This window comes from Thunnus maccoyii, chromosome 19, assembly GCF_910596095.1.
Source record: "Thunnus maccoyii chromosome 19, fThuMac1.1, whole genome shotgun sequence".
Lineage (NCBI taxonomy): Eukaryota > Metazoa > Chordata > Actinopteri > Scombriformes > Scombridae > Thunnus > Thunnus maccoyii.
The window spans coordinates 2346744-2374263 of record NC_056551.1 but is presented as its reverse complement, the minus strand read 5'-3'; the positions used below and the strand labels follow the sequence as shown (position 1 = coordinate 2374263).

At 38.9% G+C, this 27520-nt stretch overlaps 1 protein-coding gene across 1 annotated transcript; it reads right to left on the bottom strand.

The window, feature by feature from the left end:
• Positions 1–565: 565 nt before the first annotated feature.
• Positions 566–27195, bottom strand: LOC121886272 (protein FAM102A-like). Its single transcript, XM_042396268.1, has 12 exons — positions 27034–27195; positions 26366–26669; positions 13349–13469; positions 13188–13217; positions 11294–11410; positions 11150–11196; positions 10874–11034; positions 9944–10045; positions 9149–9362; positions 6220–6341; positions 6058–6127; positions 566–5966 (listed from the first exon to the last, which is right to left on the bottom strand). The coding sequence occupies exons 2-12, from the start codon at positions 26536–26538 to the stop codon at positions 5921–5923; spliced, it is 1203 nt and encodes a 400-aa protein (XP_042252202.1). The 5' UTR covers positions 26539–26669; positions 27034–27195; the 3' UTR covers positions 566–5920.
• Positions 27196–27520: the final 325 nt, after the last annotated feature.

Genomic DNA, 27520 nt, shown 5'->3' with positions numbered 1-27520 from the left:
ATTAATTTATATATATACTGATCATAAAATTTGGAATTAAAGCTGCACATATGTCATGTTGAAGTCCACGACTCCTTGCAGTTTGTACTTTTTTCTATTCAAATATTTGATAGTGTGTATACAATGTCTCTTATACACAACCAACTTGCTTTCAGATGCGACCAAAATGATGTTCTACATCTTTGATCCAATAATATATTGTAATCATGCTACAGTATTGATTATATATCACTTAATATGACCATACAATCAACAACAACCATTTAAAATGGCTGTTCTATGAAGGGAAAATAAATGTTATGCCTTAAATTGTCATTACTGCCAACTTTCACCATATTTGGTCACACACTGACATTTCTGTTACACTGGTACAACACACTTATGTTATCACCATCACAAGTTATGACCTGATATTGTTAATTGACATTAATTATTATTATTATGAGATCTCGGGTATGATCTGTTACACTGCTTTGTTGAATAAATTCACCACCTTCAACAATTTACAGTTTATTTGATTGCATAATGATGTGTGGTCTTAAATAAATCCACATTAAACACAGAATGATGATAATTCTTTGCAATTTTATTTGGTGTGCATGTTAATGCAAATAATTCATAATCCATTGCTCCTTTGTTTACACACAGTTATTAATAGGACAGATCATCTCAACTCTTGATGTGACTTTTACATGTATTTCCTGACCTTTTGATAAAAGGAGAGAAAATATTTGTATGTGGAATTACATTTGAAAAAAAAAAACATAATAAAAATTTTCCATTCACAAGTTAACTTCTAAAGAAAACAAAACAAAAGTATACCTAAAATGTAGACAGAATGGTGTTTATTTAATATATTTATGCTAAGAGAAGTGTTTTATATATTTCATATATTAATTTGACAAGTATAGGTACAAACTGAATTTAATAAGTTACAAAAGTTAGAGTAGTTTCTATATTCTCTTTACCAAAACCTCCTTCCTATGCAAATCAAATCCATGTCACAGCTACAAATGCAATAAAATGACAATCTAATTATGCAATGATCAGGAAAGAAAAAAAACCCTTTCACCACATGCAGAAAGCTTTGAAAGTTGAATAAATGTAGTTAATAACATCACAGGTTATACTGTCAAGTACAAAGGAAGGAAAAAGGTTTTCTAGAACAAATCACAGTAGCGGTCAACTCACCAACACAACTGTTCCCTTTACTGTAAGTATTCTCTAATGAACATGCCCTTCAATGTTAAATAATGACTTTATCCTTTCACTCCCATCTCACCATACAGTATTTACTTTTACAGACAATTCTGTACAAATCTGTAGACCAGCCTGCTGGTCTGAAAGTAAAGGAAAGTAAATAGATTAGAGGGTTATGTGTGTAATGATACTGAGATGAGATTTCTCCACCATGTACAGTATTTTCCATATGTACAGGGAAGGACTGAGCCCATGTACATATGGAATATAACCTTATATAACCATGAAGTGATAAATTTAGACAGCTATTGCAAGAGAAAAGCACATTTGTTTAAAGACATAGAAATGACAATACTTTTTATAGGCACTGAACTGTATACCGTATACATTCCTAGTTTTTTGTGTTTTAGTGTGGACGGCAATGGAAAACTGCTGTGGCTGGAATCCCTTATGAAGCATAAACAGCAGTTGCAAAGTTAACACCAGTATCCCCAGTGTTCACCAGTATTTACCTACAATTGATCCTAATTCTTTTGCAGTATTTACCCAGTAGTAACCAGGGTTTGAGGGATCAGAGCAAAAATTAAAAGGAAGCTTTCCATTCTCTGACCGTCGGATATGCATGACCTGCATGCATACGGCACACTCACTGACTATACAGTATCAGCATTAACATTCACATACTGCAGACACACAAACACACAGTGAGGATCCATTGTATATTGTCCGTTCTGGTACAACAGAGGCTTTGTGCTGCTGCAGCTGTGGGCCTGACCTCACAACATCAGGGCCACAGTATCACTGTTAGCCCCCTACACAAAGTGGCAGGGATTGAGTTTACACATGTCATTCAAATATGATATTGAAAACAGGAATTTCTTGAATTACAACTTGCAGTAGGCTATACTGCAGCATCCTCACAGAACAAAAACCGCTAATACTACAAAGTGCAATGAGTCCTCCAGTTTGTCTTTTTGGTAACTGCTGTGTGGTCACTGTGAAGCCAGAATGTAAGCAGGGCAACAGCCGATAGCAGGCTAGTATTCATCTGGTCAGGTGCATTAACATGAGTCTGTCTCACTGATAAATGAGTTGGCTGACTAACTTAAATAAATACCCTGAAACTATTTGGTCCTGCAGCGGTCAACTGATCATCAATCAGTGATCCATCTGCCAATATAGAGATCAGATTCTCTTAAACAGCACAAGCTGTGGATCCAAACCAAGTCAACAATTTTTTTTATACATCAATAAAAAATCAAATGACTGTGTAATACGAAAGGGGTCAGTTGTAGTGACAAATCAACAGGAAATTATCACCCATCTCTGCACTTTTCCTCAGCTCTATGGAGCTTGTTAGTGTCTTTTTGCTCATTTCTTTGGGTTTCCAGCCCATCAACCATGTTTGCAGTGCCAGCAGGAAGCTGTATTCAGTGAAAAAGCTCTTATAAACCTAATGTGCCCTACCTGCCCAGCACCAAATGGCAGACAAGCAAAGTTAGCATAGTGGGGCATTTAGCAGCTAAAGCATCAGATATGTCCCTCAGGAGTTGCTGGAGACCAAAAACTGAGTTAAAATTAGAGTAAATACTTATATTTACCAGGAGGCCAGAAACACAACTTTAAATGATGAATGCTAATGTTGCTCCATGTCTGCTGGTTGAGTAAATGCTAATATGTTCCTTATAATAACTTTATAAAGGTGATAACATGGCAATGTTGTGTTCACAGCTTGTTCTGCTGCCTCCTAGTGGCTAAAAAAATAATGAATTCAGCTTTAAGTAACCTTTTTTATCCAGCCTGTTGCAATGTAACATGCTTTTAACGTTCATGAAATACTTGCCTTCTGGGTTCGACTAATCTGTGTATACTTACTGTAATGTATATCAAAGGCTGTGACAGGGATGAGTTAATCTGACCAAAGTTTAAAAACTGCTGGGTGAATAGCAGATAGAGTTCAGGTAAGCAAGTACATCACCAGAAAATCTCACATTCTTGATGAGTTTACAAGAGAATTCAAATTCAAAGAGTGAATAAGTACTTAGTGAGTGCACAGGATGGATGGTTACATATGGCCAGCCATATGAACACAGGCTTTGTTACAGCCTTTGACAGATTCACCAAATGACAGTTTGTCCTTTAACAAGAGCTCAAGCATTAAAATGTAACAGAAAAAAATAAAGAAATTAAAAAAAAAACACCCATAACATGTCCTTAAGTCATTTCAGAAAACAATGTCATCTCAATTTCCCTTTAGTGGTTTCTAACAATCCTCCTCAGAAAGTACATGTGTGCAAAATAGTATAATATATATAATATGTATATACAGTGATCAAATAACATAAAAATATAATAAAAGGATTTATGTTTCTGTTCCAGTTTCAGGCTGATTTTGACTCACTCTTTCTACAGAGCGTCTGCCCTCTGTGAGAGCCACTGATGGCTCTCGCATTTGTTGGGTCCTTGTCAGCTCGTTAAATTATCTGATGAAGTCATATTTACCAGGAATTTGATTCAAGTGGTCATCAGTCACTGGTTAATCCATCATGTGAACTGGACCAGTCGAAAAGTCAAAAAGCCAGACATAAACTGCACTCTTTGTCCCTGTTAGCAGCCTGAACATGATGTTCATCACTGCATGTAGGCTGTTACATTTGATAATATATCTTATGATAGAGACATCCAAGTTATATTGAAATTAACCTGGTACATTGTTGTATTTTGTCAGTTGATCAGGTACCACTTCCTGGTGGTAAACTAAGAAATGTTCCATTTTACGAGTTGACGAGGACCTCTCCAATGCATCATCATTTCAGTGTTGCACTACGATTCCCACAATGCAGTGGTTTTCAGGGTATTGTTCAAGTAATTTGTGCAAGTAGAACTCATTAAAGTTTCAGTGGGTGTGATTCAGACTGGTCCCTTGTTCAGTACATAGTATTGAGCAAGGTGAAGGTGAAGACGAAGTAGATTTCTGACTAATTCACTGATCAATTGAACACTGATCGGTCAGTGACATGTCACATAGTTTTAAGGCAGCGCAGGACAATGATGTCACATCAGCAACATACAGTATCTACACCTGTAGTTGTAACAATGCTTACAATATATTTTAAATAAAGTATGGTGCGGGATCTTGTATGTTTGTAAGTGTATCCTCATGTTTTATGCACATTTTCAATTTCCACATGAAAATGTGATGAAAGTTCTAAATAAAATAAAAGTCAAAGTCAAAATAGTGCAAGAATGTTTTGCACTTGGCTGAGGTGTAAAAGTTGGTGCAATGGAAACCAAATAATAAATGAATAAATGATGGTGCACATGATACATGAAAACATCACATCTGTGTGGAGCAATGAGGAGACGGTAACATTCCTCAAGAGAATACATGAAACTAACAGGAATGTCGTATTTCCATCATGTTTTCTACATGATTTTCTATCATTTGAGCTTTGACTGGCGGTCTTTAATGATTTCGCCCTTTTCATCTGCAATGGTTTAATGGCACAGACTGGAGAATTAATGTCACCAACTCTTTATCTTGATGAGACCAATTCTTAAAACTCACATAACAGTAGTGGATGGAAACATGTTCACTTGCATTTTCTTTTGCAGATTTCCTGTAATTTTGCTTCAAATTTGCACTACATTTGAATGGAAACAAAGTTTCTACAAATTGTCTAGTGGATCTTGGTAGAAAATGACGAACTACTGAACGAGGGACTAGTTTGAGACACACCCAATGTAAAGAAAATGATTATTGGATTACTGTAAATTCTCAAATAGCACCCGGCACTAAATAACAGCCCTGAAAAAGTGAAAAAAACTAAATTACCAGTATCTGTTTTTAACAGAAATACTCATCTCTCAGTCTAAGGAGGGAAAATACTAACTCAGTAATTAGTAAAATTAGTAATGAAAGCTCCCAAAAAAAAAAAGTATGCACATGAATTAAGGGAACATAACGGCTCATTTAGGTTAGATTTTCTTTATGACTTTTAGTGTTTCTTTTGCACTGTATTATGCACTAAATGGATAGCTGCCAAAGTCGGCCACTATTACTGAAATGTAGTAGCCACAACAACCTTCAGTTCCTGCTATTTATGGCATAACTTGTCATTAATGAGAGAGAAGGAAGTGGTAATTGGTGCACATACATTATCATTTTAGAGCATTGTTTACTAACCTGTACATGAGTCTAAAAATATTTGCCAATGCACTTTGCCCACAATCAGCTAGTGTTAATATAATCCAACACTTCCTGTAGATGTTCCACAATAAAAGCTTCCCAGGGAAGGGAAGAAACTGTTCCTTCTGGACTGCTGGAGGCATTTTAATGTGAAACAGACAGAGTATATGTTGAATTTGCATTAACAGCAAACAACAGGAACTGCTGGTTAATATAGGACACCAGAGCAGATCAGAATATTTTCAAATGTACTTATAAAACAAGTCAAATTGCAAATCATGGCCTGGTTCCCTTTTTATATAAGCTAAAAAAAAAGGCCCTGTCCACTATTTGAGAAAATACGGTAATCATGTGTAACACATCTCCCTCCACCTGATTAAATATACTATATAGGCTCAATATATCATAGTAGTCTTATATCAAGCTGTGTGCACCGGAGACAGGTATGTACATACATACACAGTCATGGACAATCAGATGTCATAGAATCATTAACCAGTTGACCAGGCTGGAGATGAAAGGGTGCATCTCTCAGTGAGTCTCAATGACAACTGCTTCAAAGATACCGGGTGTCACTCTGGGAGAACACAGAAACACATGATCATGTAGATGAGCAACTGGATTGATCAAAAGTTACAAAAAGATCAAGGAAATAGACTACAGTGTACCTGTTGGCGAGCTGTGTCCCACTGAGGGCCGTGGTCCCGTCTTTGCTGACAAACAATCTCAAGTTGCTGTCTGAGGGGAACAAGGAAGCAGAGGAGAAGTTACTACAATAAATTCAAAAGTTCTACTGAACTTCAATCTCATAAGCTGAAACTCTGTCCAACCTTCATTGTTGCTGCTGTCAGAAAAGTTCTGGCTCTGAACTATCTTCTCCACAATGTCATCAGCATCGATGCGGGTGTCATCCACACAGCTGGGCTGCCTCTCCACAGTGTCCTTCTTCCTCCTGTTGTTGGTCAAGACAAAGAAGATTCATATCTGAAAACACAGCAGCACCAATCATCCCCTTAAAATTTGATGATATTTTATATTTTTCTTATTGTCTGACCCAAACCAACAATTGATCTACTAACAAGTATTGTCTGAGTATCAAAGCCTGATATATCTTATTCCTCTGTGCCATAGAGCTCCATTGTTGTCCAAAAACTAGTAAAAACATGTAAATGAGTCACATTGGTGCACTAGGTGACATGTTCCTTCACTACCATGAACACACACTGTAGTTTATTTTGACTTAATCCTACACACACCCTCCTGCTGCCAGAAATACTCACAAGAGCACCAAATGTGGATTCATCCACCGCTGAAAATAGTCCCCAACAAATGCACTATTTCCTCCTGTTTGAGTAATGTTTGTTAAAAAAAACTACAGTGCCCAGCTGCTTTAGTAAATAACTGAGTTTTATTTAAAATGACACTATAGATTTATGAGTCGATTTTTTACTTCAGTAGGAACCAGTGCACTTGAGGCTGAGAGCCAAAGACAGTATAATGAGGTCAGAAAGTATTGAGAGACAGACCAACACATTGTGGGTCTGGGTTTTTTCATGAAATTTGTTGACAATAAGAAAAATGTAGAATATCTCCAGCTTGATCCTTTAATCATGTTAATTGCTTGAACACGAAGGGGAGCTACTACTGCACAAAATAACACACAGGAAACACTTTCTTCAGCTCTCCATGTTCTGATAGTTTTGTTGCACCTGTTAGGGCAGGACAAATCAAATCTTTATCATTTATATTAATACAGTTAGGGCCAAATCCACAAAAGGGTTGTGCGGCTTTTGCGGACAAATCTGTGCAAATTAGACAAGAAGGCATCCGCAAAAGGTGAAATGCACTACAAACTGCGCTGCCAAGCAAATAGCGTCATGGTGTGCCTGTGCCATTTGCATGTATGTAAATTAGGTCATATTCAAGATGCAAAATGAGGGCAAAATTCTTTTGTGAACAGGACCTTAAAACTGAGCAGAATGCAGGTGCAAATGCTGCATAATTCACAGTACTATTGGCAGGCGTAATCCATTTGTGGATTTGGCCCATAGTTTGGTGAATAGCTTCTAGTGGTATCACTTCGCTGTTTTGAATGGTTTTGTAATCACTATGTAATTAGTTCACTGTTCAAATGCACATGTACTACAATAGACAAATCCAGGTTGCAGGAGGATGTAGCCCAGTCGTCATTACTGAGGCGGCACTTCACATATAACCCTGTGATTTATGTAGGAGGATCTCACTGGATGTGCGTGCCAAGAAATATGTCCAGCTGATCCAGTAAAATATAGTCATCATATGCCATTAAAATATAGGTTTAATCTACTAAACTTTATATTTCAACAAAATTGAACCACTAGTCCAGTTTTTACAGACGTCTCTTCACTGTGAGCTGTTCTGTCATCAGCTGCTCTAAAAAGAAACTGAGTCTTTAAAAAAATGGGAAGTGTAGACCTAAGTTACAAGCCTCTGCTCCATGAAATCAGTTTTAGTTTAATTTATCTCCATTAAATCCTCATGTTTTAATCACATTTTGACTGACCAGGTAACACTGAAGATCAAGTGATCTGCTTACACAGGGCTGATGGTGAGCTGGCACCCGGCTGATCTCTGTTAGCTTGTTGCTATGTTACGTTTCCTAGCCAAAGTTCCACTTTTACAGTGTCCTGTGTTTCTGATTTATTACTAGCTTAAATTATGCTTCTATTCTGATTAAAATGCAAGAAACGATGTAGTTTGATTAATTAAATAACAGGCTAGCAAGTTATTCCTGCTGGCTAAAATAAGCTAAGTTACTGTACTGCACACAGACTGTGGAGGTCAGAGAGAAGTGCTACGTTAGCATCCTAATTAATGTCAACTTCCACATTCACACAGACTACCTTCATCTGTAAGACAGGGTGAATGCAGACCCAAACATCTCTGCTTTCACTCTCAGTGGAAATGTGTTCGGTCCCACACAGCAGCAATGGCCTATACAAGCACTGTTCATAAGGGTAATAGCAACAGTTATCACATGATGATTATTTCTGTGGGTTTTGCAGTTTTATGAGTTTTAAATGAGGAAGAAATGAATTGCTCGCCACAGCTGAGTCACCAGTGAGTAGCTCTACAGCTAAACACTACTGATTGAGTCATTGACAATGGTGATTCAGTATAGACAGCTCACTTTGAAGAGGTGATGTTTAAGATTTGTTTGTACATGTCCTAATAATTTCATCCAACTTCAACCTGAGTGGAGGCCTAATCAACCAGACTAATTGACAACACTTGTGAGGGTGCTGATTGTCATTTTGACTGACTGAATACAAATAGGAATGAATACAAACACTGAAACACATACTGTGAGTGTATTTTAGTCCAGTTATTTACATGCTTCGACACATCTTTATTTTTACAGTATCTCCTATCTTCAACAGAAGATGATGTGTTCAGGGTATGAAGCTGCTCCACTCCTGTTTTTGTACTGCTTCACTTCCAAATTGAGGCCCCTCCATGTGACCAACAGAACACACACACACACACACACACACACACAACCACACACACTCCTCTCCTCAGACTAGGATGAATTCTTGGAGAATTTCAGGCATGTACGTTTACACATGCCTGGGATTCAACTTCGACTTCTATCGGGGTGATGGAGTCCAGACATGCCTCACAGTGAGATCCTCTGCTTTCTCACCTGTGTGACACTGTTGTGGAAAACGTGCAGGCGCAGGTGTGTTTTGTTAAAAGCACAGGTGTGTGTGTATCTACCTGGAGGATCTGTTGGACATGAGGGCTGCTGCAGAGGGGGGAGGAGGTCTCTCTGGTCTGGTGGGAGTTGCTTGTTGGCGCGGCTCGGTGGGGGTGGAGGGAGGCAGCTGGGCCGGGTGGGCGAAGCCGCATGAGGCGCTGCTGCTGGAGGAGGCGTTCCTATGGTGACTGAGGTCAGTCAGGCTGGAGGATCGAGAGTGACCTGTGCTGTAACCTAAAGAGAAGATGACAGGGGAGGAGAAGAAAAAAGATGAGAGGAAAGTTATCAAACAATAAATGAAATCTCTAATGTGAATGAACAGAAGCTCCTGCAGTCACTGTAGTTCCTCCACTGTGGCTGCACTGAAGAGCACTTCAGCTGGAATCACGTGACAACAACAATCTGGCTCTGAAATCAGGCCCAACTGCAGTTGCTTGTATGTAGTTTTTGTACATCACATATATACATTTCAGCCAATTTCCAGGGGTTAAGAGAGCTACTACTTTTTCTTGTTATTTACTGGAAATGGAAACTTCTCAAATACATCCATACATGTTCAAGCCAGAATTCGATCCAAAATACCTGAGTGGACAACATGAACAACCTAAAGCATCAAAGACTATAGAACAGACGTCTGTTTGTGGGCATGTGGATCATATTCACCTCCAGGTCAGTTTTCTGTTTTCATAAATCATATTAGTCACAGCAATCTCAGGTCGAAGAGACTGTTCTATCAGAGCATCTCTCTGGTCTCAACATGAGGAAGTAAATGCTCCTGACCCTGATGGGAGGATGAGGAAGGAAAGCTCTCTGACCTGATATCTTGCTGTGCTGGCTGGCATAGCTGGAGCTGCGGAAATGACCAGTGTGAAAGACCTCGTCTGGGCTGGATACACTCTCTCCTTCCTCAGGCAGCCCTGCAAACACACATACAGCAAACACACACTGACATCTGATAGCAGGATATCACCAAAAACAGGTATCACAGATACTATAAGCATCATTTTACTATGTGTGGCATATATGCAGTCATTTCATCAATATTATATTCTAATATTATTATAGATCTTTTCAAAGACTTGAACTGCTAAGAGACTGGTAAACCTGATGCTGTACTCATTGTACTGGAGACTTCAATCAGGCTAACATTAAGAAGGTTATGCCTGACTTCCATCAACATATTGACCGCACCACACAGAGAATAAATACTGTGGATCACTGCTACACGCCATTCAAAAACGGCAACAGAACAGAATCGCTACCCACATTAGGGAAGAACAACCACGCGGCCATCTTTCTGAGGAACTACGACATGAGAGGTCAGGAAGTGGTCAGGCCAATCAGAGACTGCCCTACAGTCTGCACTACATGACACAATCTGGAGCACGTTCCAGGACACCATCGTCAGCGTCAATGATGCAAACTCTAAATACTCTGGACAAAAAGCCAATGCATTTCCATCACTGTAGGGTACTGGAGAAATACAGTTTACTGAGCTTTGAGAATTTTAGATTATTCTAAAATTTGTGCCTGGTTTATAAAATTTTAAATGGTTTGGCCCCTCTTCCACTATGTGACTTTGTGTACACTTGCTCAGTAAGTTCTATTAGATCCTTCGGAATATCCTCTACACATGATTGTACCAGACCATTTCGTTGCACTGCATTTGGGCAATCAGCTGTCTCTGTGAAAGCCAACTCAGTTAGAAGACACAGGGAACAATATTGGTAATGCTGAGCAGTTACCTGAGCTACGTACTGACGACTGTCTGGGTTTGAAGGCTCGGTGTCCCTCCATGACGCTCCCTAGTGGTTGCACTTTGTCATCAGTGCTCTCACCCTTACAGTCCAGCTGCAGGGTGGGGTCCTCGTCCCCAGTGGAGACAGATTTGGCTGTGCTGGGAGGCCTGATGGAAAAACCACATGCATAAAACATAATAAAGCTGACAAAAAGTGACCATAATCACATTCAACATGTTTATAGATGTGTGGGTCAGTCCAAGAAAACAAAGAAGAACTCACGTTTTAAAGCAGGGATCCCCAGAAAGAAGAGTCATCCCAATTGTTACCTGTACAAACGACACAGATGTGTGTTACTAAGTGTAGGTGCTGGGTGTGTGTCTGTGTGTGTCTGTGTGTGTGTGTGTGTGTCTGTGTTTGCCCTGCCTTGAGGATAGAGTTGTCCTGCCGAGTGTTTTTGGTGTCATAGCCCTCCAGGATGCAACAGCGAACTGCGGAACCAGAACCAGCGAACTCTGCAATGTTCAGATCAGCAAAGCCTAGCTAGAGTCAGAAAGACAGACAGACAGACAGACAGACACAATAAAACAACAGAAAATGAAAGGATTTGAGATGGAAAGACCATCCAGGTCAAGTCTGGTTCACTTCTTTTTATTTATGTTCCCTTCTGAATCAGCAGGAACGCTTCTTCTTCTTCTTATGAGATTTTTTTCAAACATCCTTTTTGGTTAAGATCTCATTTTCTCCGCGAATGAAGGGAAACAGGAGAAAGTGACTTTATGTAAAAGTCAATAACCTCCTTTAACCTCCTCATTCATGATTTTCTGTCCAGTCAGCACTTCTTCCCACTTGAGGGGCCACAGCTTGTGGTGAGGATGTGTGAGTGTGTGTGTGTAAGTGTGTTGCATTGTCTTTGTTGTTCCTATTAACATATTTGTGCAAATTCGTCATGTCTGTGCCTCCTAAAACTCTTTGTTGAGACGGTGGTCATTTTTTTCTGCAGAGTTGCTGCTGCAGCTCCTTAAGCACTGGCTGATTCTAAGCAAACTTCTCTTATAAAGTACCATATATGCTAGTCATTTCTTTACTTTATAGTTCTTGACCCACAAGATGGTCAATGTCCTGTTGTTGTCTTGTAACTTCATCATTCAGTCACACACTGACATTGGGTTAACGTTAGCTGGTTCTGTTTAGGAGGGGTAGTATTATTTATTTTGCTCTGACCAATCAGTAGCAAGCGAGAACTCTGTCCCATCAATGTCATTTTCAGTTGAGACCAGGAACAGTTAACTTCAATCAAAGAAACATGTCTATTTGTAATACACAGTTATTTCTATAAGTGTACACTGTACTTACAATATGTTCAGTCTTACTCCTTGTTGCCATCTATCTTTACTTCTCATGGATGCATAATGGAAGAATGTATAATTTTGACAACAACCACAGAAAAATGTATTGAATAAACTTGAATACCTTGAGGTGTATTGTAGCAATTAAAGCATGGTTGTAAATATGAGCAAAACAAAATTCAAGGTAAAAAGATCTAAAGGTGATTTGACCTTGGTTCTTTTACAGTACACCTATCTTGATGCTATATTCACTTCTGATGGCAGTATCTGACCTCACTGAAACAACATGTTTAAGGGAAAACAAAATAGACTAATAATCTTTTTAGTTACCTTCCTGCCTGTGGGGACTTTAGACATATACTCTTAACTTCTTCTATTAACCATTACTTTGACTGATATTTAATGATGTTTTAACATCACAAGACAGTGGAGACATTCCAAACTGCTATAACAAACACATTGCTCACACATTACTCAGCATCGAGGGACCCTAATCATTAACCTGGAAGAATAAAACAAAATAACTATAATCAGTGTGGGCCTTGACATTATTGAAATTATTTGTCATTGCTTTAGCACTTACAGTATGTAGCTCAAACAGCAGCTTCAAGTTTTCAAGTTCAGCTGTCACTACACACAAACACACACATACTGTGATGTGTTATAGGCCACTTCACACAGTTATTACCCTCTGACTGTGCTCTGTCACATGCCTCTGTAACAAAGGCCTGTGATATTGACATGGTTGGCATTTAACACAGCTTTTACCATCACTGACACTGTAAAAGTGTGTTTTATAAAGGAAGCGAGGCTCTCTCAACTTTATGATCCACAGTTCACAGGTCCAACAGGTTAGTGCAGTTGTGCTGAGCTGGATTTCTGGAGTTTTCATATCTTGAAATGGATTTGAGCTACAGATGTTATAATGTATACAAGCAGTTGCTAATCACATAATGAGAAAATAAACTTACCTTGGAGAAGGTCTTTCCTCCTTTGAGCTCCTGTAAAGATAAAGACCAAAACAGTGAGGAATCATTATTGCATTACTGGGTAGTGGGGTGGGAATAGCATTGCCTTTGAATTCATAACCCAGAGAATCAAAGAGAGATGGCTGCTGGGAATTGCAGTTTACCTTGCGTACAGAGACCCTACAGATGCAGGGGTCCAACACTCCAGTGATTGGATTAGCGCTCATTTTACACACAAAAGAGAACTTCTTCCTCCATCGAACACAGTTCTGCTGCACCTCCTCCCTGCACATACACACACACACACACACACACACACACACACACACACACACACACACACACGGATCAGATTAGACTGTTGGAAGACAAATGTTTAACAAAGCATACAGTTTTGTTTAAAGCTACAACAACACCTCTGACACAATAAATATCTATACTCCCTGTTCCAAGGCCACTGTATCTGCGGGATTCAAATGATGAGTCAAAGAGGTTACAAGAATTAAATGGAGACCACTAACTAAACTAAAAGGAGAGCTGTTTGTTCTGCCTTCCAGTAGGAGATAACCCTTGAAGCAGGTACGCAGCCTCTGTCCTGCATCATACAAGAGAAAACAAACAAGGCCACAGTACATTTGACTTATGGGCTAAAAAGTAAACAACATGAATTGTGGGTATTGTCACACCTGATGAGCAACCAAAGAGATGGATGAAAAATCCTATCTGAAGAGCAGGAAACAACCTCCCACCAAATATGTTGCAAACTGCTCATGTGAAAGATTAAATGTATTTGAATGTGTATTTGAAAATGACATTAAAAGAATTCTTTTCTAAAGCCCTGAATCAACAGTAAGGAATTAACTCTATTTCTCGCCTTTTCTTTGAAAAAAATACACAAGGCCACAGTTGATGGTCCAGATGATCTCATCCTGGGATGTCACACGTCAGACTAAGCAGTCTGTTAAGGGGTTTTCCACTTGCACAGATTGAAAACAGATTCGGTGTTTATCTGCATGTAACTTGGTGTGGGACATTTCTCGCTCTCCCCATCCTGTTCCTTTAACCATGGCCTTTCTTTACGTCCAATTTCTTTATGGGTTTATTAGATATTCACAAAACTAACAGATAAACAAGAAAACTTAAAAACTACTGATGAAAACCATTTATAGTGGCATGTTTCTTAAGCCCTTTTCAGCTTTTCAGACATAGAATACTTAACACTGCAAGCTTCATCAGTTTGTAGAAATGATGGCTTTTTGTCATTCAAATTTAAGTCACTTTTACATAAATGCTCTAGGAAGAGCATGTATGTTTTGTTGCCTATCTTATCCAGTCCAACAGTGCCATTCACACAATGTAAGTAAAGCATTTTGCTGGATATTTGGTCACAGTTGAGGAAGGGCCACAGAATTTGCCTTAATTGACTTTGCACACAACATGTGTATTGATGGAAAATCAACCTTATATTCCAACAAGAATCTATGTAATAATGTGCATTGAGAGCTCTGATGTATCTGACTTGGCAAAAAAAACATGGACGCCACGTCAGCCAATGTCTGTGGTTCAACGTAATGAAACCTAAATTTAATGTATATTACATAATTATGACAATGCAAAGTGTTTTAAACCCTCATAAAACCAACTCAGTTATCATACAACCATCCTGAGCTGTCAGATGGCATGAACGTTTGCATATTTTTCCGATCCTTTCCATCCAATGCGGCAATGCGTGAAAGTGGCATTAGGTTGGAGATTTGGGTGTGTTATGCTAGTAGCAGTTAATGTTGCCGGTAGCTGCTAACCTCCAGCTGAGTTGAGCAACGGGCTACAGAGGTCTGGTCTAACTTCATATCCCCAGATTTGTTTCATTTTTCAAACTTGTAGTCTTCAGGTTTTGTTCAAGCAACCGTAGATACTGTAGATATTAAGCCAATGTTTGTCATCGCAGCCAGCCAACAGTGAATGGTGATGATACGTGTAACTAGCATGTTGATCTCAAACGACAGTGGTTTATACCTACACAAGTAGAGTTCTTTCCTCCATCAACAACTACTGACATTTCCTTGTGGAAGGCACTCAGCCTCAAACAGTGGATGTGAAGCAGGGTGGAGCCAGGAAACAGCCTGGAGCTCAGACTACTTTAGCTAGAGAAATGAAGGCCAAAAAAGAATGTGTACTCTTCATCTTTTCACTTGTGGAATTTGGGAGGCCACGGAGTGAAATAAGGCCTCATGGGATTATGTCCCATGAGCTTGTACCTCCCAGCCTGCAAACAGGCTGTTCTCACTAAACTGATGAATAAGAAGCAGAGGTAAGCTATTCCAGCTGAAATCACAACAGTGTTATCAGGAAATGAATGCTTAAGCGATCAATAGAGTTTACTCATTTCACTACACACCACACTTTATTCTCACAACACACACACACACACATACACACACACACACACACACACACACACACACACTGGACTTGTCTCAACTTGGATGGTGAACTCTGATGTTATCTGTCTCTACCCAGCTCATGTCAGAGGAAACATTACAGGAGAATCATCCAGCTCTCTACATGATCAGCACTTCAGTTGCACAACGCAGAAGTGCAGACTCAGCCTGCCGCTTTGCTGATAACAGATAGTTCCATGTGCTTGTTCTTTGGAATGTGATGTCAAAATGTAGGAAGTGCAATGCAAACATGAAAATCTGCCAACCAGCAAGGTACACCTCACTAACAACCTTTATTATGATAGCCATTTATATTCTTATGTACATGCACACTCTCTCTCACAACTGCATGCATCATTTTCTCAACTTTTAGTCTGTTCCATGGGTGTATGTCTGCACAGTTAGGCTACTTAAGGAATAAATCCTGAAAATATTGAAACTGCAAAACCAAGTTTCTTGGTTTTCAACCAAAGTATTTTAACTGCTAAATTAAAGCTGCATTAACTGTTTTTAGCCACTTGGGGGCAGCAGAACAAGCTGAAAACAAAACATATTATCACCTTATAAAGTTGTTATGGTGGATAAGTTAGCAAATAGTGAGTTATTTACACATCCAGCAGACACAGAGCAACATTAGCATTCATTTGCAGTCTTGTTTGTGTCCACCTGATGAATGTAAGTCCAATATTCACCCTTCTTTTAGCTCTGTTTTGGTCTTCACCAACTCCTGAGAAAAATATTGGTCCAGCTGCTAATTTTTCAGCAACTGTTAGAAAGCTGCCTGCTGCTGCTGGAAACCAGGTTGATATGTGGGCCATAAAACCAAAACAATGAGCTAAAAGAGGCTAAAATGTTCAGTAGATCTGAGGGGAAATGTAGAGTTGGGTGATAATTGTCTCCTCTATGTTTTCATCCCAATGAGCGGACCTTTTCACTTTGCACATAGCCATTTGATCTATTGTTAATATAAACATTTGTGTAGCATTAACTGGGTTCAGTTCATTCAGTTATGATAAATTCATGCTAAGACCTCAGAACAAGTCCAGTACGTGAACAAACACATTTGTAAACAAGCCAACAGTTAGCCATATTAGTTGCAACTTTATTTTGAGATAAAACCAAAGTGAGCCCACCAGTAATGTCACTAAAAATCCCTGTCTGTAAATGGTGACGGATGTTTATAACAGAAAGTATGTGTAATAATTTTACCATTTACCATTGTTTTCTCTGCCAAATACGTTTAGGTTAATGGTTGCATTGGTTAATGGTTTAAGTCTGTACTGTTATATTCTATTCTAATTAGTTCTTCAACTCGATTTCAAACACCGAAGAAGAAATACAGAAATAGCTGAGATACACTAAAATTAAAGTCTGCTCACACTATCAGTTATCATAAAGCAGGTTTGCTGCGTGTTGGAGCATGGCCCTTAAGCCTTGTTTTGCTCTTCCTATATTCCCAGTCTCTTTTTATCTCCTTTTTCTTCGTCATATTTTTAAGTGGCATTCATCATTGTTGTAATGGAGTGAAAGATGCAATGATGACGTGTACTATAACTTTTACGTTTCTTACCCATATTTGTTTTTACACACACTATGATAAGAGCTTGAATTCGGTATCTTCAGGCATTCTTTTCCATTCACATTAACTTTATCAGAGGGACTTTTCCCACTGCACTTATCTAAAGGTTGACCAGAAGTTTACAGCTCTTGAAACAACAAGCCTGGAGGGAGAGAGGCAGAAAATGACCAAACAGGTTCTGCCACTTCTTTTCTTAGAGCCCAACCTGCCTTTACAAACACACCATTGTGCGGCAGGTAGATACAAGCAACACTTTCTCTCACCATGAGGCTATGCTTTACATGGCTGCTTGGTTACAACCTTTATGACTGCTTATAAGGGTCATAGTCAGTCTTAGTGACCAATACATGCTTTTTAAATCCAGTAGACATCGTTGGTTGATTATAGTTTGTGAATGGGAAAATGATGATTATTACATAGAACTATGAAACAATGTTTTTACAAGTGGGCCCCTGTTTGTTTGCATTATGCACACTCACAAAGTTTGTTTCATGCTTTTCTGCTAACAAATGTAGCAGTGAACCAACAAAGGCAGTGAAGAAGAAAACTGCTAGCTAGCAAACATAGATGTAAACAAAGAAAGATTTACAATATGTAAAAAATCGGTTTTGCTAATGTTTTATAATGAAGAAAATGCACTCTACATGTGTGTCAGTCCTCAAGGATACACACAATGCATTTTGGTGAGAAGAAGTGAATGTTAACATATCTTCTGTTTGTTTACCAGAAAAGTCTACAGGGCACCTTTAAGAATAGGGATCATTTCTTAAATCAACACTTTTCTTCAATCGTCATGGAAACATTAACTCCTCCTGATAACCATTACTGCAGCTTAAATGTCGACTGACATCAGCAGATTCATTACTCGCTACTAATTGGTTAGGAAAAAACAGGAGAAAGTAAGCCCCTCCCAGACAGAAAACGACTAAGATGAGCACAATGTCAGGCTGAATGAATGAAGTGAAACAAAATGGCAATTCAGTATATGAGCGTACTTTTTAAACTGTATTTTAAGACCATGGTATCTTCACTTTCGTACCAACTTGGAACCACACAGGATCTGCACTTCTTTACTTACATACTGTAGGAAAAACTCACTTATGTCAAGTGGATATGAATGTGTTTTCCATGAACACTTAAGTGCTACAAATGTTACAAATGTGTTTAGGTTAAAAACTCCCCACTTCACAAATTCTGCCTTCCCATTGGTTTGTCTCTGTTTTTTTTTTCTGGTGGAGGAATGAGAGGGAGTTGAAAATGAGCCTGACATACACACCCACACAAGCAGACACATGCAAACACACACACACATTCACATTTAAAATCTCCTAACCAGGCTATTACTTTTTCAATAATTTGAAATGACATGCAACTAGTGAGTGTGTGTCTTCTGGTTGCCGTGTGTGTGTGTTTAGGTGTGTTTTTAATAGATCTGTTAACTGGCAGAGTATGATGTGTAGGTACTTTAGTTAGTAAATGTATGCCCTAAGATGGAGGTAGCTTAAAGGTCAAATGTGGGTTTGAGACTGAAAGGAGCAGTCCCTGGATTCTTATACAACATTAAAGGGGACATATCATGCACATTTCCAGGTCTTTATTTTTCATCTGGGGCTATACTGGAATGTCTTTGCATGATAGAAAGTTCAAAAATCTCATTATTTATCTTATTCTGGCCCTCAGTTCAGCCTCTGTCTGAAACAGGCTGTTTTAAATCCTGTCTCTTTAAGAACCCCCCCTCCCCCAAGAAGCCCACTCTGTTCTGATTGGCCAGCTCTTCAAAATTGCTCCTCAGGAGACATCTGTTGGCTCCAGGGGCAACATCAACAAACCATGAAACAAAGTAGTAGGATTCTCAACAGTTCAGCTGAAACATCATCTGAATAAAAGAGAAATGCAAATGAAGGCAGAATGTGCGACACTTTTTTCCTACTTTCGAGTCTATTTCCAGTGATCAGCACCTAACCCTACAACCCTTGGTGTGCATTACTTTTCCATTTTAAGTTGCAGTTTACATCCATGTCTGTCCAGAATCAAATATAAAATTTGTAGTGAAGACTTTGAAGGAATTTAATAAAAGGTATTAAGTGTATTTTTTGGCAAAATGGAAGTTATCACTATATTGACATGTATGATTCCAGTGAATGATTTCCAGTGAGAAACATGCAGTCTTCACTAACTATTTTTACAGAGAAGTACAGAGGACTGATAGAGAGTTTTGTCTCATGGTGCAACGATAATCACCTGAACCTCAGTATCAGCAAAACCAATGAGCTTGTGGTGGACTAGCAGAGGAACAGGAGGCCCCCTGTCCTGGTTGTCATCCAGGGAGAGGAAGTGAAGAGGGTGGACTCATTTAAGTACCTTGGGAAAGCAAAATGCAAAGAAGCTACAAATTCTAAAACGTGGATGCTTCACACACATCTTCAACCCAGCAGCACAGAAGATCTATACAATCACCACAGTTTCAAGGTGGGCACCTAAGATTAGTGTCACCAATTCAGTATCTGACAAAATGTAAAATATGATCACAATCTCCCCTTATGTTATAGAGTTATGACGTTGAATAATGGCCAGAAAAATCTTTTTGCAGAACATTATGATGTCACAGTAAAGCTGATCTTTAACCTTTTGGATATAAAATCTCATCACTTTATCATTTTATCCTATTAGACATTTGTGTGAAACTTTGTTATAATTAGCGTATGAATTCTTGAGTTATGGTCACAGTGACCTTGATCTTTGACTTGTGACCACCAAAATCTAATCAGTTTATCCTTGAGTCCAAGTGGACGTTTGTGTCAAATGTGAAGAAAGGCGTTCCTGAGATATTTGTTCACAAGAATGGGATGGACAGACAGACAACCAAAAAACATGCCTCCGGCCATGGCTGTTGCTGGCACGGAGGCATAAAAAATCTATGAACCACATGTAATGTCATGACTGAGCAACAAATGCATAATTCCCATTTAATGACACTAAGTCAGCCTCTCCCCACCAGAATTATTTAGAGCTAAAGCTGGAACGCATGGTATTATAAACATCATTATATCTTATATAGCTGGAATCTACTGTAACTGCTGTAATCCATGTTGACTACAGCTGCAGCCCTGCAAAGGAGCAAGATACAAACATTTTAAAGTCACCTTTCAGAACTACAGTACTTGACACATTGTGGCTGAAGTGTTACTTTCACAGGTTACATAGTGGCAAAGTTGACACAATATGATTTGCTCAAACTCATGATAACAGTGCAGTGACGCAGAGGAGCATTCAGGTTTGTTTTTTTAAGCATCTTTGAAGAGATATCCAGCTCTGAAAACAGAAACAGGAAGTGGAAAAGCAATCAAAAATGAGGTTTATGACTCATATCTTGGCACATTTGATTTAGAACATCTATCAGCAACAATCAAGATTGTAGTAATTTGATAAAAATATGTTGAGTTCACTGTGTAGGTTCCCTTTTCCACATGGCTATGAAAGCTGACTAAAGCAGACATGTTCAGCTTTGAGACAATTATAAGAGTATATATCTATGTTTAAACATAATATAACATTTCTAAATGTAACATTATATTTATATATATCTTTGTAGGATATTTCCAGTCTGATCTTTCCAAAGGTGTAAACACACCTGACACTAAATAGTGAAAGCAGAAAAGGCCGAATTTCTAGTCATAGGAGACAGAAGATGGGGCAGACTCACTGGTTAGTGACTATCAGATCAGACTGGTTATACTTCCCTTTTCTAGAGCTACTACTACAACTAGAAACAGCTTCTCAGCTGCTCCTGAGTTCTCCTCAATTCAAAAGTCAAGTCATGAGCCTACATGACGCATACACACAGCCGACCCAAACTATGCTGAGTAAGGACATTGGCTGAGGTCAGTGTGATTGATTTACAAAGCAAACCATCCATTCTTAGGATAAACACACGTGTGAGACATCTGAACACTAGTACACGGAAGTATAGCCTTAGTCCTTACACAACCACTGGAAATTAGTGGTCTGAGGTAATAAAATAACATGATCTGTGTTCATTTAAACAGGTGTCAAAATGTTAATTTTACTGTTTAAAATGCAAAGGATATTAAACAATGTAAAAAACTGAAAATTTCTTTGTCTAGGTTTTTATGAAGTGTGAAACTGACACACATTTTTGGGGGTAGCCACACCAATGCGCAGTGGAATCTGCCTTACATAGATCTCCTCTCCAGAGACTGAAAACGTGATCGCTGTTATAACTCTTTGGAGCCGTTTCTAAACAAACTTCTGTGACCGTAATCTTCGTGGTGAAGGAACATGTCACCCAGTGCAACATTGTGGCTCACTGATGGAGCTCTACAGCACAGAGGAATAAGATATATCAGGCTTTGGATACATAAACAATACTTGTAAGTAGGAGCAGTTGTTGGTTTGGCTCTGCACACTATAAGAAAAGTACTGAAAATTGCCAGCCATATCCTTTAATGCTTGGCAGAATAAGAAGCTAAATAGTTAGGGTTATTACTTGCAGTTCTACTCATTTGTTGCACAGACAACGTTTGGTTGGGCTTGACTCTCCTGTTTGAATCATCAGTACAAACAATTAGACACTGCAACTTAAAAGACATGACTCAGTGAGAAAGGTCAAGGTACAAGACTGCATATGTAACAACTTTAAGAGAGAAGTCTACTACAAGTCTCAGAGGGGCTCCAACCCAATCAATGAGCTGATCTGAGGGGAAAATGTAATTTATCAGTAATGACGATCTATAACCTACAAAACTCTTCAGCCATGCTAGCAGCTCTGTGAGGCTGTACTTATACATAGCAATGCTTTGAGCTAACTGCTAATGTGAGCATGCTAACACACTTTCGATGACAATTCTAACATGTGGATGTGAAGCAGGTACAAGGTTTATAATGTGGCATGCTAACACCTACTAATTAGCACAAGTACAGTCGATAATATTGTATTGGACAAATTACAAATTTGACCAGTCAAGGGATCACCGCACTTATGACCTCATCTTCATCCTGTGGGAATCATGAACGTACAGACTTGCATGGCAATCCATCCAGTAGTTGTTTAGACATTTCAGTCTGGACCAAAGTGTTGGACCGACCAACCAACTGACTGACAATGCCATCTCTAGACCCATGACGCTAACATAATAATAGTTAATCTTCAAATGCAAATTGGTAGTGGAAACCAACAACCAACAGTATCTCCCATTTCACTAGCTTAGGAAATTTAATCAAGATAAGATCAAAGAGAGTCTAAGAGCAAGATTTGGGATGAGATGCCAAATGATGTGGAACACCAAAGAGCTCTGACAAAACTTTGTATAAAACGTCTAAAATTTGAGCAACCAGGCTAACTATTTTCCCTGCTTTCAGGGAAGCTAAGTTTATTTCCAGCTGGCTCTAGCTTCATATTTAGTGTACAAACATGAAAGTGGTGTTGATCTTCTCATCTAACTCTCAGCAAGAAAGCAAATAAGTGTACTTCTCAAAATGTCAAACTATTCCTTTAATGAAGCTGAATGCTTTCATTAGTTGTGGGTACTGAGCCAAAGGCGTTTTTAAAGTAACTAGCTATCCCAGGTACCTAATATTAACTCAGTCTATCAGTCTGCATCTGCGGTGTCTGGCCCTTGCAGTGTACAGAGAAAAATATGCAGTCAAGTGCAAAATATTAATCAGCAGGCAAATATAAGATAAAGAAGACCAATTCTCCTTCATACCAGCAAAGTAAACACAACTGAATGTTGGTCTAATCAGGCACCTGTAAGTGCTTTGGCAGAAAGTGCATTGTTTCTTTCAAGACTCAGTGCCTTTGCATGCTTTTAAAAGTCTGACTGTATAAAAAGGTTATTCTTGACATCTGAACATTGAACGTTACTGACAAAGACCTACTACTACACTGTGAAGGATCCTGTTGACAAAATCAGTCCCTTGTGTTGTGCTGAGGAGTTGGAGGTCTTTATTGAATCTCTCTCTGCTGTTATTTGTCCATTATGCAACAGTGCCGGATGTCAGGGGCAACGCCTGTGTTCTATTGAATTAAGTATAGGAGTGAAATTTTTTCAAGTGTCTCTGACTTAAATGTTGGCAGCAGATGAACAGTATCATGATCTTAGGGGCACCAGCTCCGGTACAGTTAGATTACCTTTTTGATTGAAGGATTCAAGGAGCATTAAAGAAAGAGTAGTGTGCGGTGTTGTCCAAATTCTCTGTTTCCAGCTTCTTAAATACGAATATTTTCTGGTTTATTTAGTCTTCTATATAGTAAACTGAAAATCTTTGGGTTGTGGACTGTTGGTTGGAACAAAAGAAGACATTATCACCATTTTCTGACATTTTAAAGACCAAACAACTAATTGATTCATTGAGAAAATAATGGAGAGATTAATCAATAATGAAAATAATCATTAGTTGAAGCCCTACCCAGAGGGCTCACTGCTCACTGCTCATTCGTCCAGCCATGAACATGACGTATTTCATATAAACTTTGGTTACTGGGGAAGTTAGGTAACTGTGTGTCATAAATACTTGGTATTCAAACAGTAACTGAGTTATTTGCATGCAGGTAAATGTGCTGGCGCAGAACCGGATCTGCTAGTTGCTCGTCCATTTTTGCACTGGCCTACAGATCTTAGCGATTATTTTAAAAAGGCTTTGCACTACTCGGCCCAGTTATCTGTCTGAATTGTTGACCCTCATGCAGGAAGCTCCTGACTGCTCCTGTGTCCAGGTTAAAGACCAAAGTAAGTAAGTAAGTGAGTGAGTAACTTTAGACATCACAACGTGCTTCACAGAGGAAATAAAGCATAAACATACATACAGACATAAAACACAATAAAAACAGAAAAAAATACACAAAGGCAAGTCTGAACAAATGGGTATTGATGTGCTTTTTAAAGGTGTCCACAGAATCCATAGATCTTAAATCCAATGGGCGAGAGTTCCAAAGTTTAGGAGCCACAACCTCAAAAGCACAGTCTCCTTTAATTTTAAGCCTAGGTCTAGGAAGAACCAGCAAATCCTGATTAGAGAACCTTAGAGACCTGCTGGTAACATAGCTCCGCAGTAGATCTCTAATGTAGGCAGGTGCCTGACCATGCAGAGCTCCATAGGTGATCACAAGAACTTTGAATTGGACTCTAAATTTGATGGGGAGACAGTGAAGAGCAATCAGTGTAACATGAGACCTTTTGGAGGACCTGGTCAATAGTTTAGGTGAAAAGGGAGTTACAATAGTCAAGATGGGACGATATAAAAGCATGAATTTACATTCAAGGTGACACAGCTTCCACTCTGCAGCTTGTGTGAGGAGCGTCTGAGACAGTTTCATACTTTCTATAAACTTTTATTCATTTCATCCATGTTGCCTTCTTCGTTATTTATTCTGCTTATTTTGTCCTCAGCTGGGTGTGTTTTTTACCATTTCATTTCATTTCAGTTCTGTCTTTCAAGAGGTTATGTCTTTCCTCACTTTGCAAAATGCTGTTATAAACTGCTAACCATATTTCCCAGGCAGTCACTGGTTTCTATTCACTTCACTATTGTATGAAATTCAACGTGCACTGACTTGAAACGTGCCTTGTTTAGATTATTCATCACAGTGAGCATCTGCTTTAAAGGAATAGTTTCAGTGCGTTGGAGCTGGGAGGCGATTAGCCTAGCTTAGCATAAAGACTGGGAGTAGATGCTCTGTCCAAAGTGGAAAAAAAAATGCCTACCAACACCTCTAAAGCTCACAAATAAACAGTGAGGGGGTTGTGTGCTAGAACTATCTGTTACTGCTACTTAAGCTAGGCTAACTACGCCCTGACCGAGATGTGATATCAATCCTCTCATGTCACTCTTGGAAAGAAAGCAAATAAGCATATTTGTCAAAATGTTGACTATTAACTATTTAACTGTCAAAGTAAAGTTATTGTTGAGTGGTCATTTGCATAACTATTTCAAGCAAGAAACTTTATAGTGTCTGCGACCTGATTTACTAATTGTAAAGAAAAGAATGAAAAATGATGGCTGCCTGGAGGGGAGGAAATCTGATTTTTTAAAATCTGAAACTTTGGGGAATGCTCCAAATGGGTTACCACGAGCAAAAACTTTGATGAGGCCCATTAAAGGTTTGTCTGTTATTCTTGCAGACCTGCAGACCTGTCAGGGCAGTTCCCCAAAGCTTACTCATTTTGGCCTTAAATGTAATTAGATTGAGTCTTACTTAGGTCATGCCAGAGCGGTGTGTATACCAATCACTAGAGGATGGGGGTGTGTGATTCTGTCACCTTTTGATTTGTTATGAAACCACTAATTGCTAATAATTAAAGGGTCAGTTCACTCAAACTACAAAAAACTAAACTTACATTTATTTAGTTTCATTTGTTGAAGTTGTCTGAGCTTTCTGCCTCCAGCCCAACACAGAGGAGGTGATCACAGTATTAAAATATATATATACACATTTTTAAAAAAAATAATAGCAACTTTAAGTAGTCCACAGACCTTGCTGTGAACAGTTTTTATTGGAACTCATTTTAAACCAAGAAATAGCCCCTGTCTTTTTGTAGTTTCAGTGAACCGACCATGGACTGTCTAGACGTTAAGAGAAGCCAGCTGGGACTGGAAGGTTTCCAGTTTGAATCCCAACAGTATGAAGGATTGAATGATTATTGTTCCTGACTCCCTCAACAACTTTGCCCACGGGCCCTTGAGCAAACCACTTAATCTCAACATACTCCAGCAGAGCGGCTCAAAGACGATACTGGGCAGCTCCCAGTGTGAATGTGCGACAGGGTGGAGCTGAGAAACAGCACGAAGGCAACTTTCCCAGGAATAACACAAAGTGTACTAAAGGTTGAACTGCAAGACATTCAGTTTCATACCAGTTTTACAGCTGTCACAATGCATTACCTCCCTTATCTGAGATGGAAAACCAACAACAAACAGAGGTGAATCCTTTGAAACAGAGCAGGGCATAGAGCATAATCCACTCAAGCTCTATTTGTAGAAAACAGCAAAGTATCAACTATTGAAACTATTGAATATAACACCTGTGGAGGCAAAGTCAGTTACTTTCGACAGGAAGCTCAATGCCCAAATGTGTCAATACTCTGCATGCAGTAGAGGTTTTCATGGGTTACAACAAGGAAGTGAAAGGTTGTTCTAGATACCTGGATGACAAGATGGCAAAGTCCCCACCATCAGTCAGCCGGATCTTGCAGAAAAGCACTCCGTTGACAAAGGGCACTGCTGTAAGCTCCTCCAATGTGAAATGCACTTGAAACTTGAACTTCTTCTTTTTCATCAAAAAAGACATTGTCCCCAGCTGCTGGAGTGTGCTCATTGTATGATGAACACCAATGAATGAAAACAACAACAAAAAAAAAAGATAAATAAAGTGTATTTGGCTTCAAAGTGGAGGTTGAAAATCCTTCTTTGCATTTGGGTTAATCATTTCTGTAGTGTTGTTTAGACCTGGAATTAAAAAAAAAAAAAAAAAAAAAAAAGACTGTTAAACAATATAAACTGGGTTTCATTTGCAACTGCATGTTGAGGGTTTTGCAGCAATGACAGCTGTGGAAATCATGCGGTCATTTTCTTCACTACATTGCATGTATATGACAACACTTCCATACTGGTTATAACACCAGTGTTGGCTAATGAATTAAGTGTTTTCAAATGATGGTTTTAGACACTATGCCCAAAAATTGGTGTGGTTGTTCGTCTTTTCTCCAACATTAACAGACTCTCCCAGTGCAGACAGCTGCCACGCAAACACCAGAACGACTCGGCGACTCGCTGTAACTTTGTTATTATGCAAACGTCCACTAAAGCTTACCGTTCCGTCGGTCTGCTGCTCCTCATACTTAGTAAACAGTACAGCTGTGCACCGCGGCAGAGAACTGGAGTCTGGGTACTTGGCAGTTTCTCAGCTTCAATGCATCTTCACCAACTCTTCCCAACTCTTCCCTCCCCAGTAGAGTTCAACAGTCAGTCAAGAGAGGCTCCGTGAACGTCTCAAATCTCACGGGGCCGGTTAGGGGCCGTCCACAAAGTTCGAGTAGGTGTGTGTGTGTAGAAGAGAATCAGAGCCACGTCAAAACATAAAAAATAAATAAAACACTACTATTACCACCGCTATTAATGAATAGAAAATGAATTAATTAATATTAATAAAAATATATTAAACAAAAAATATGAATTTATCAGAATCAAATTTGCTCAAAATACCAACTTTAGTTGTTGATTTGATTTTAGAAGTCTGATTAGTGGGAGTTGCGTTAAAATAAATAAATCTCAGATTTTTTTTTTTTTTTTTTTTTGAG

Bases quoted from the DNA above. Each gene is read 5' to 3' on its own strand.
- LOC121886272 (XM_042396268.1), bottom strand. From the start codon at position 26,538: ATGAGCACACTCCAGCAGCTGGGGACAATGTCTTTTTTGATGAAAAAG. The intron at 11,197-11,293 runs GCAGGGCAAACA...TCGTTTGTACAG, and splicing joins AGGACAACTCTATCCTCAAG to GTAACAATTGGGATGACTCT. The intron at 11,035-11,149 runs GTGAGTTCTTCT...TTTTTCCATCAG, and splicing joins GGGGATCCCTGCTTTAAAAC to GCCTCCCAGCACAGCCAAAT.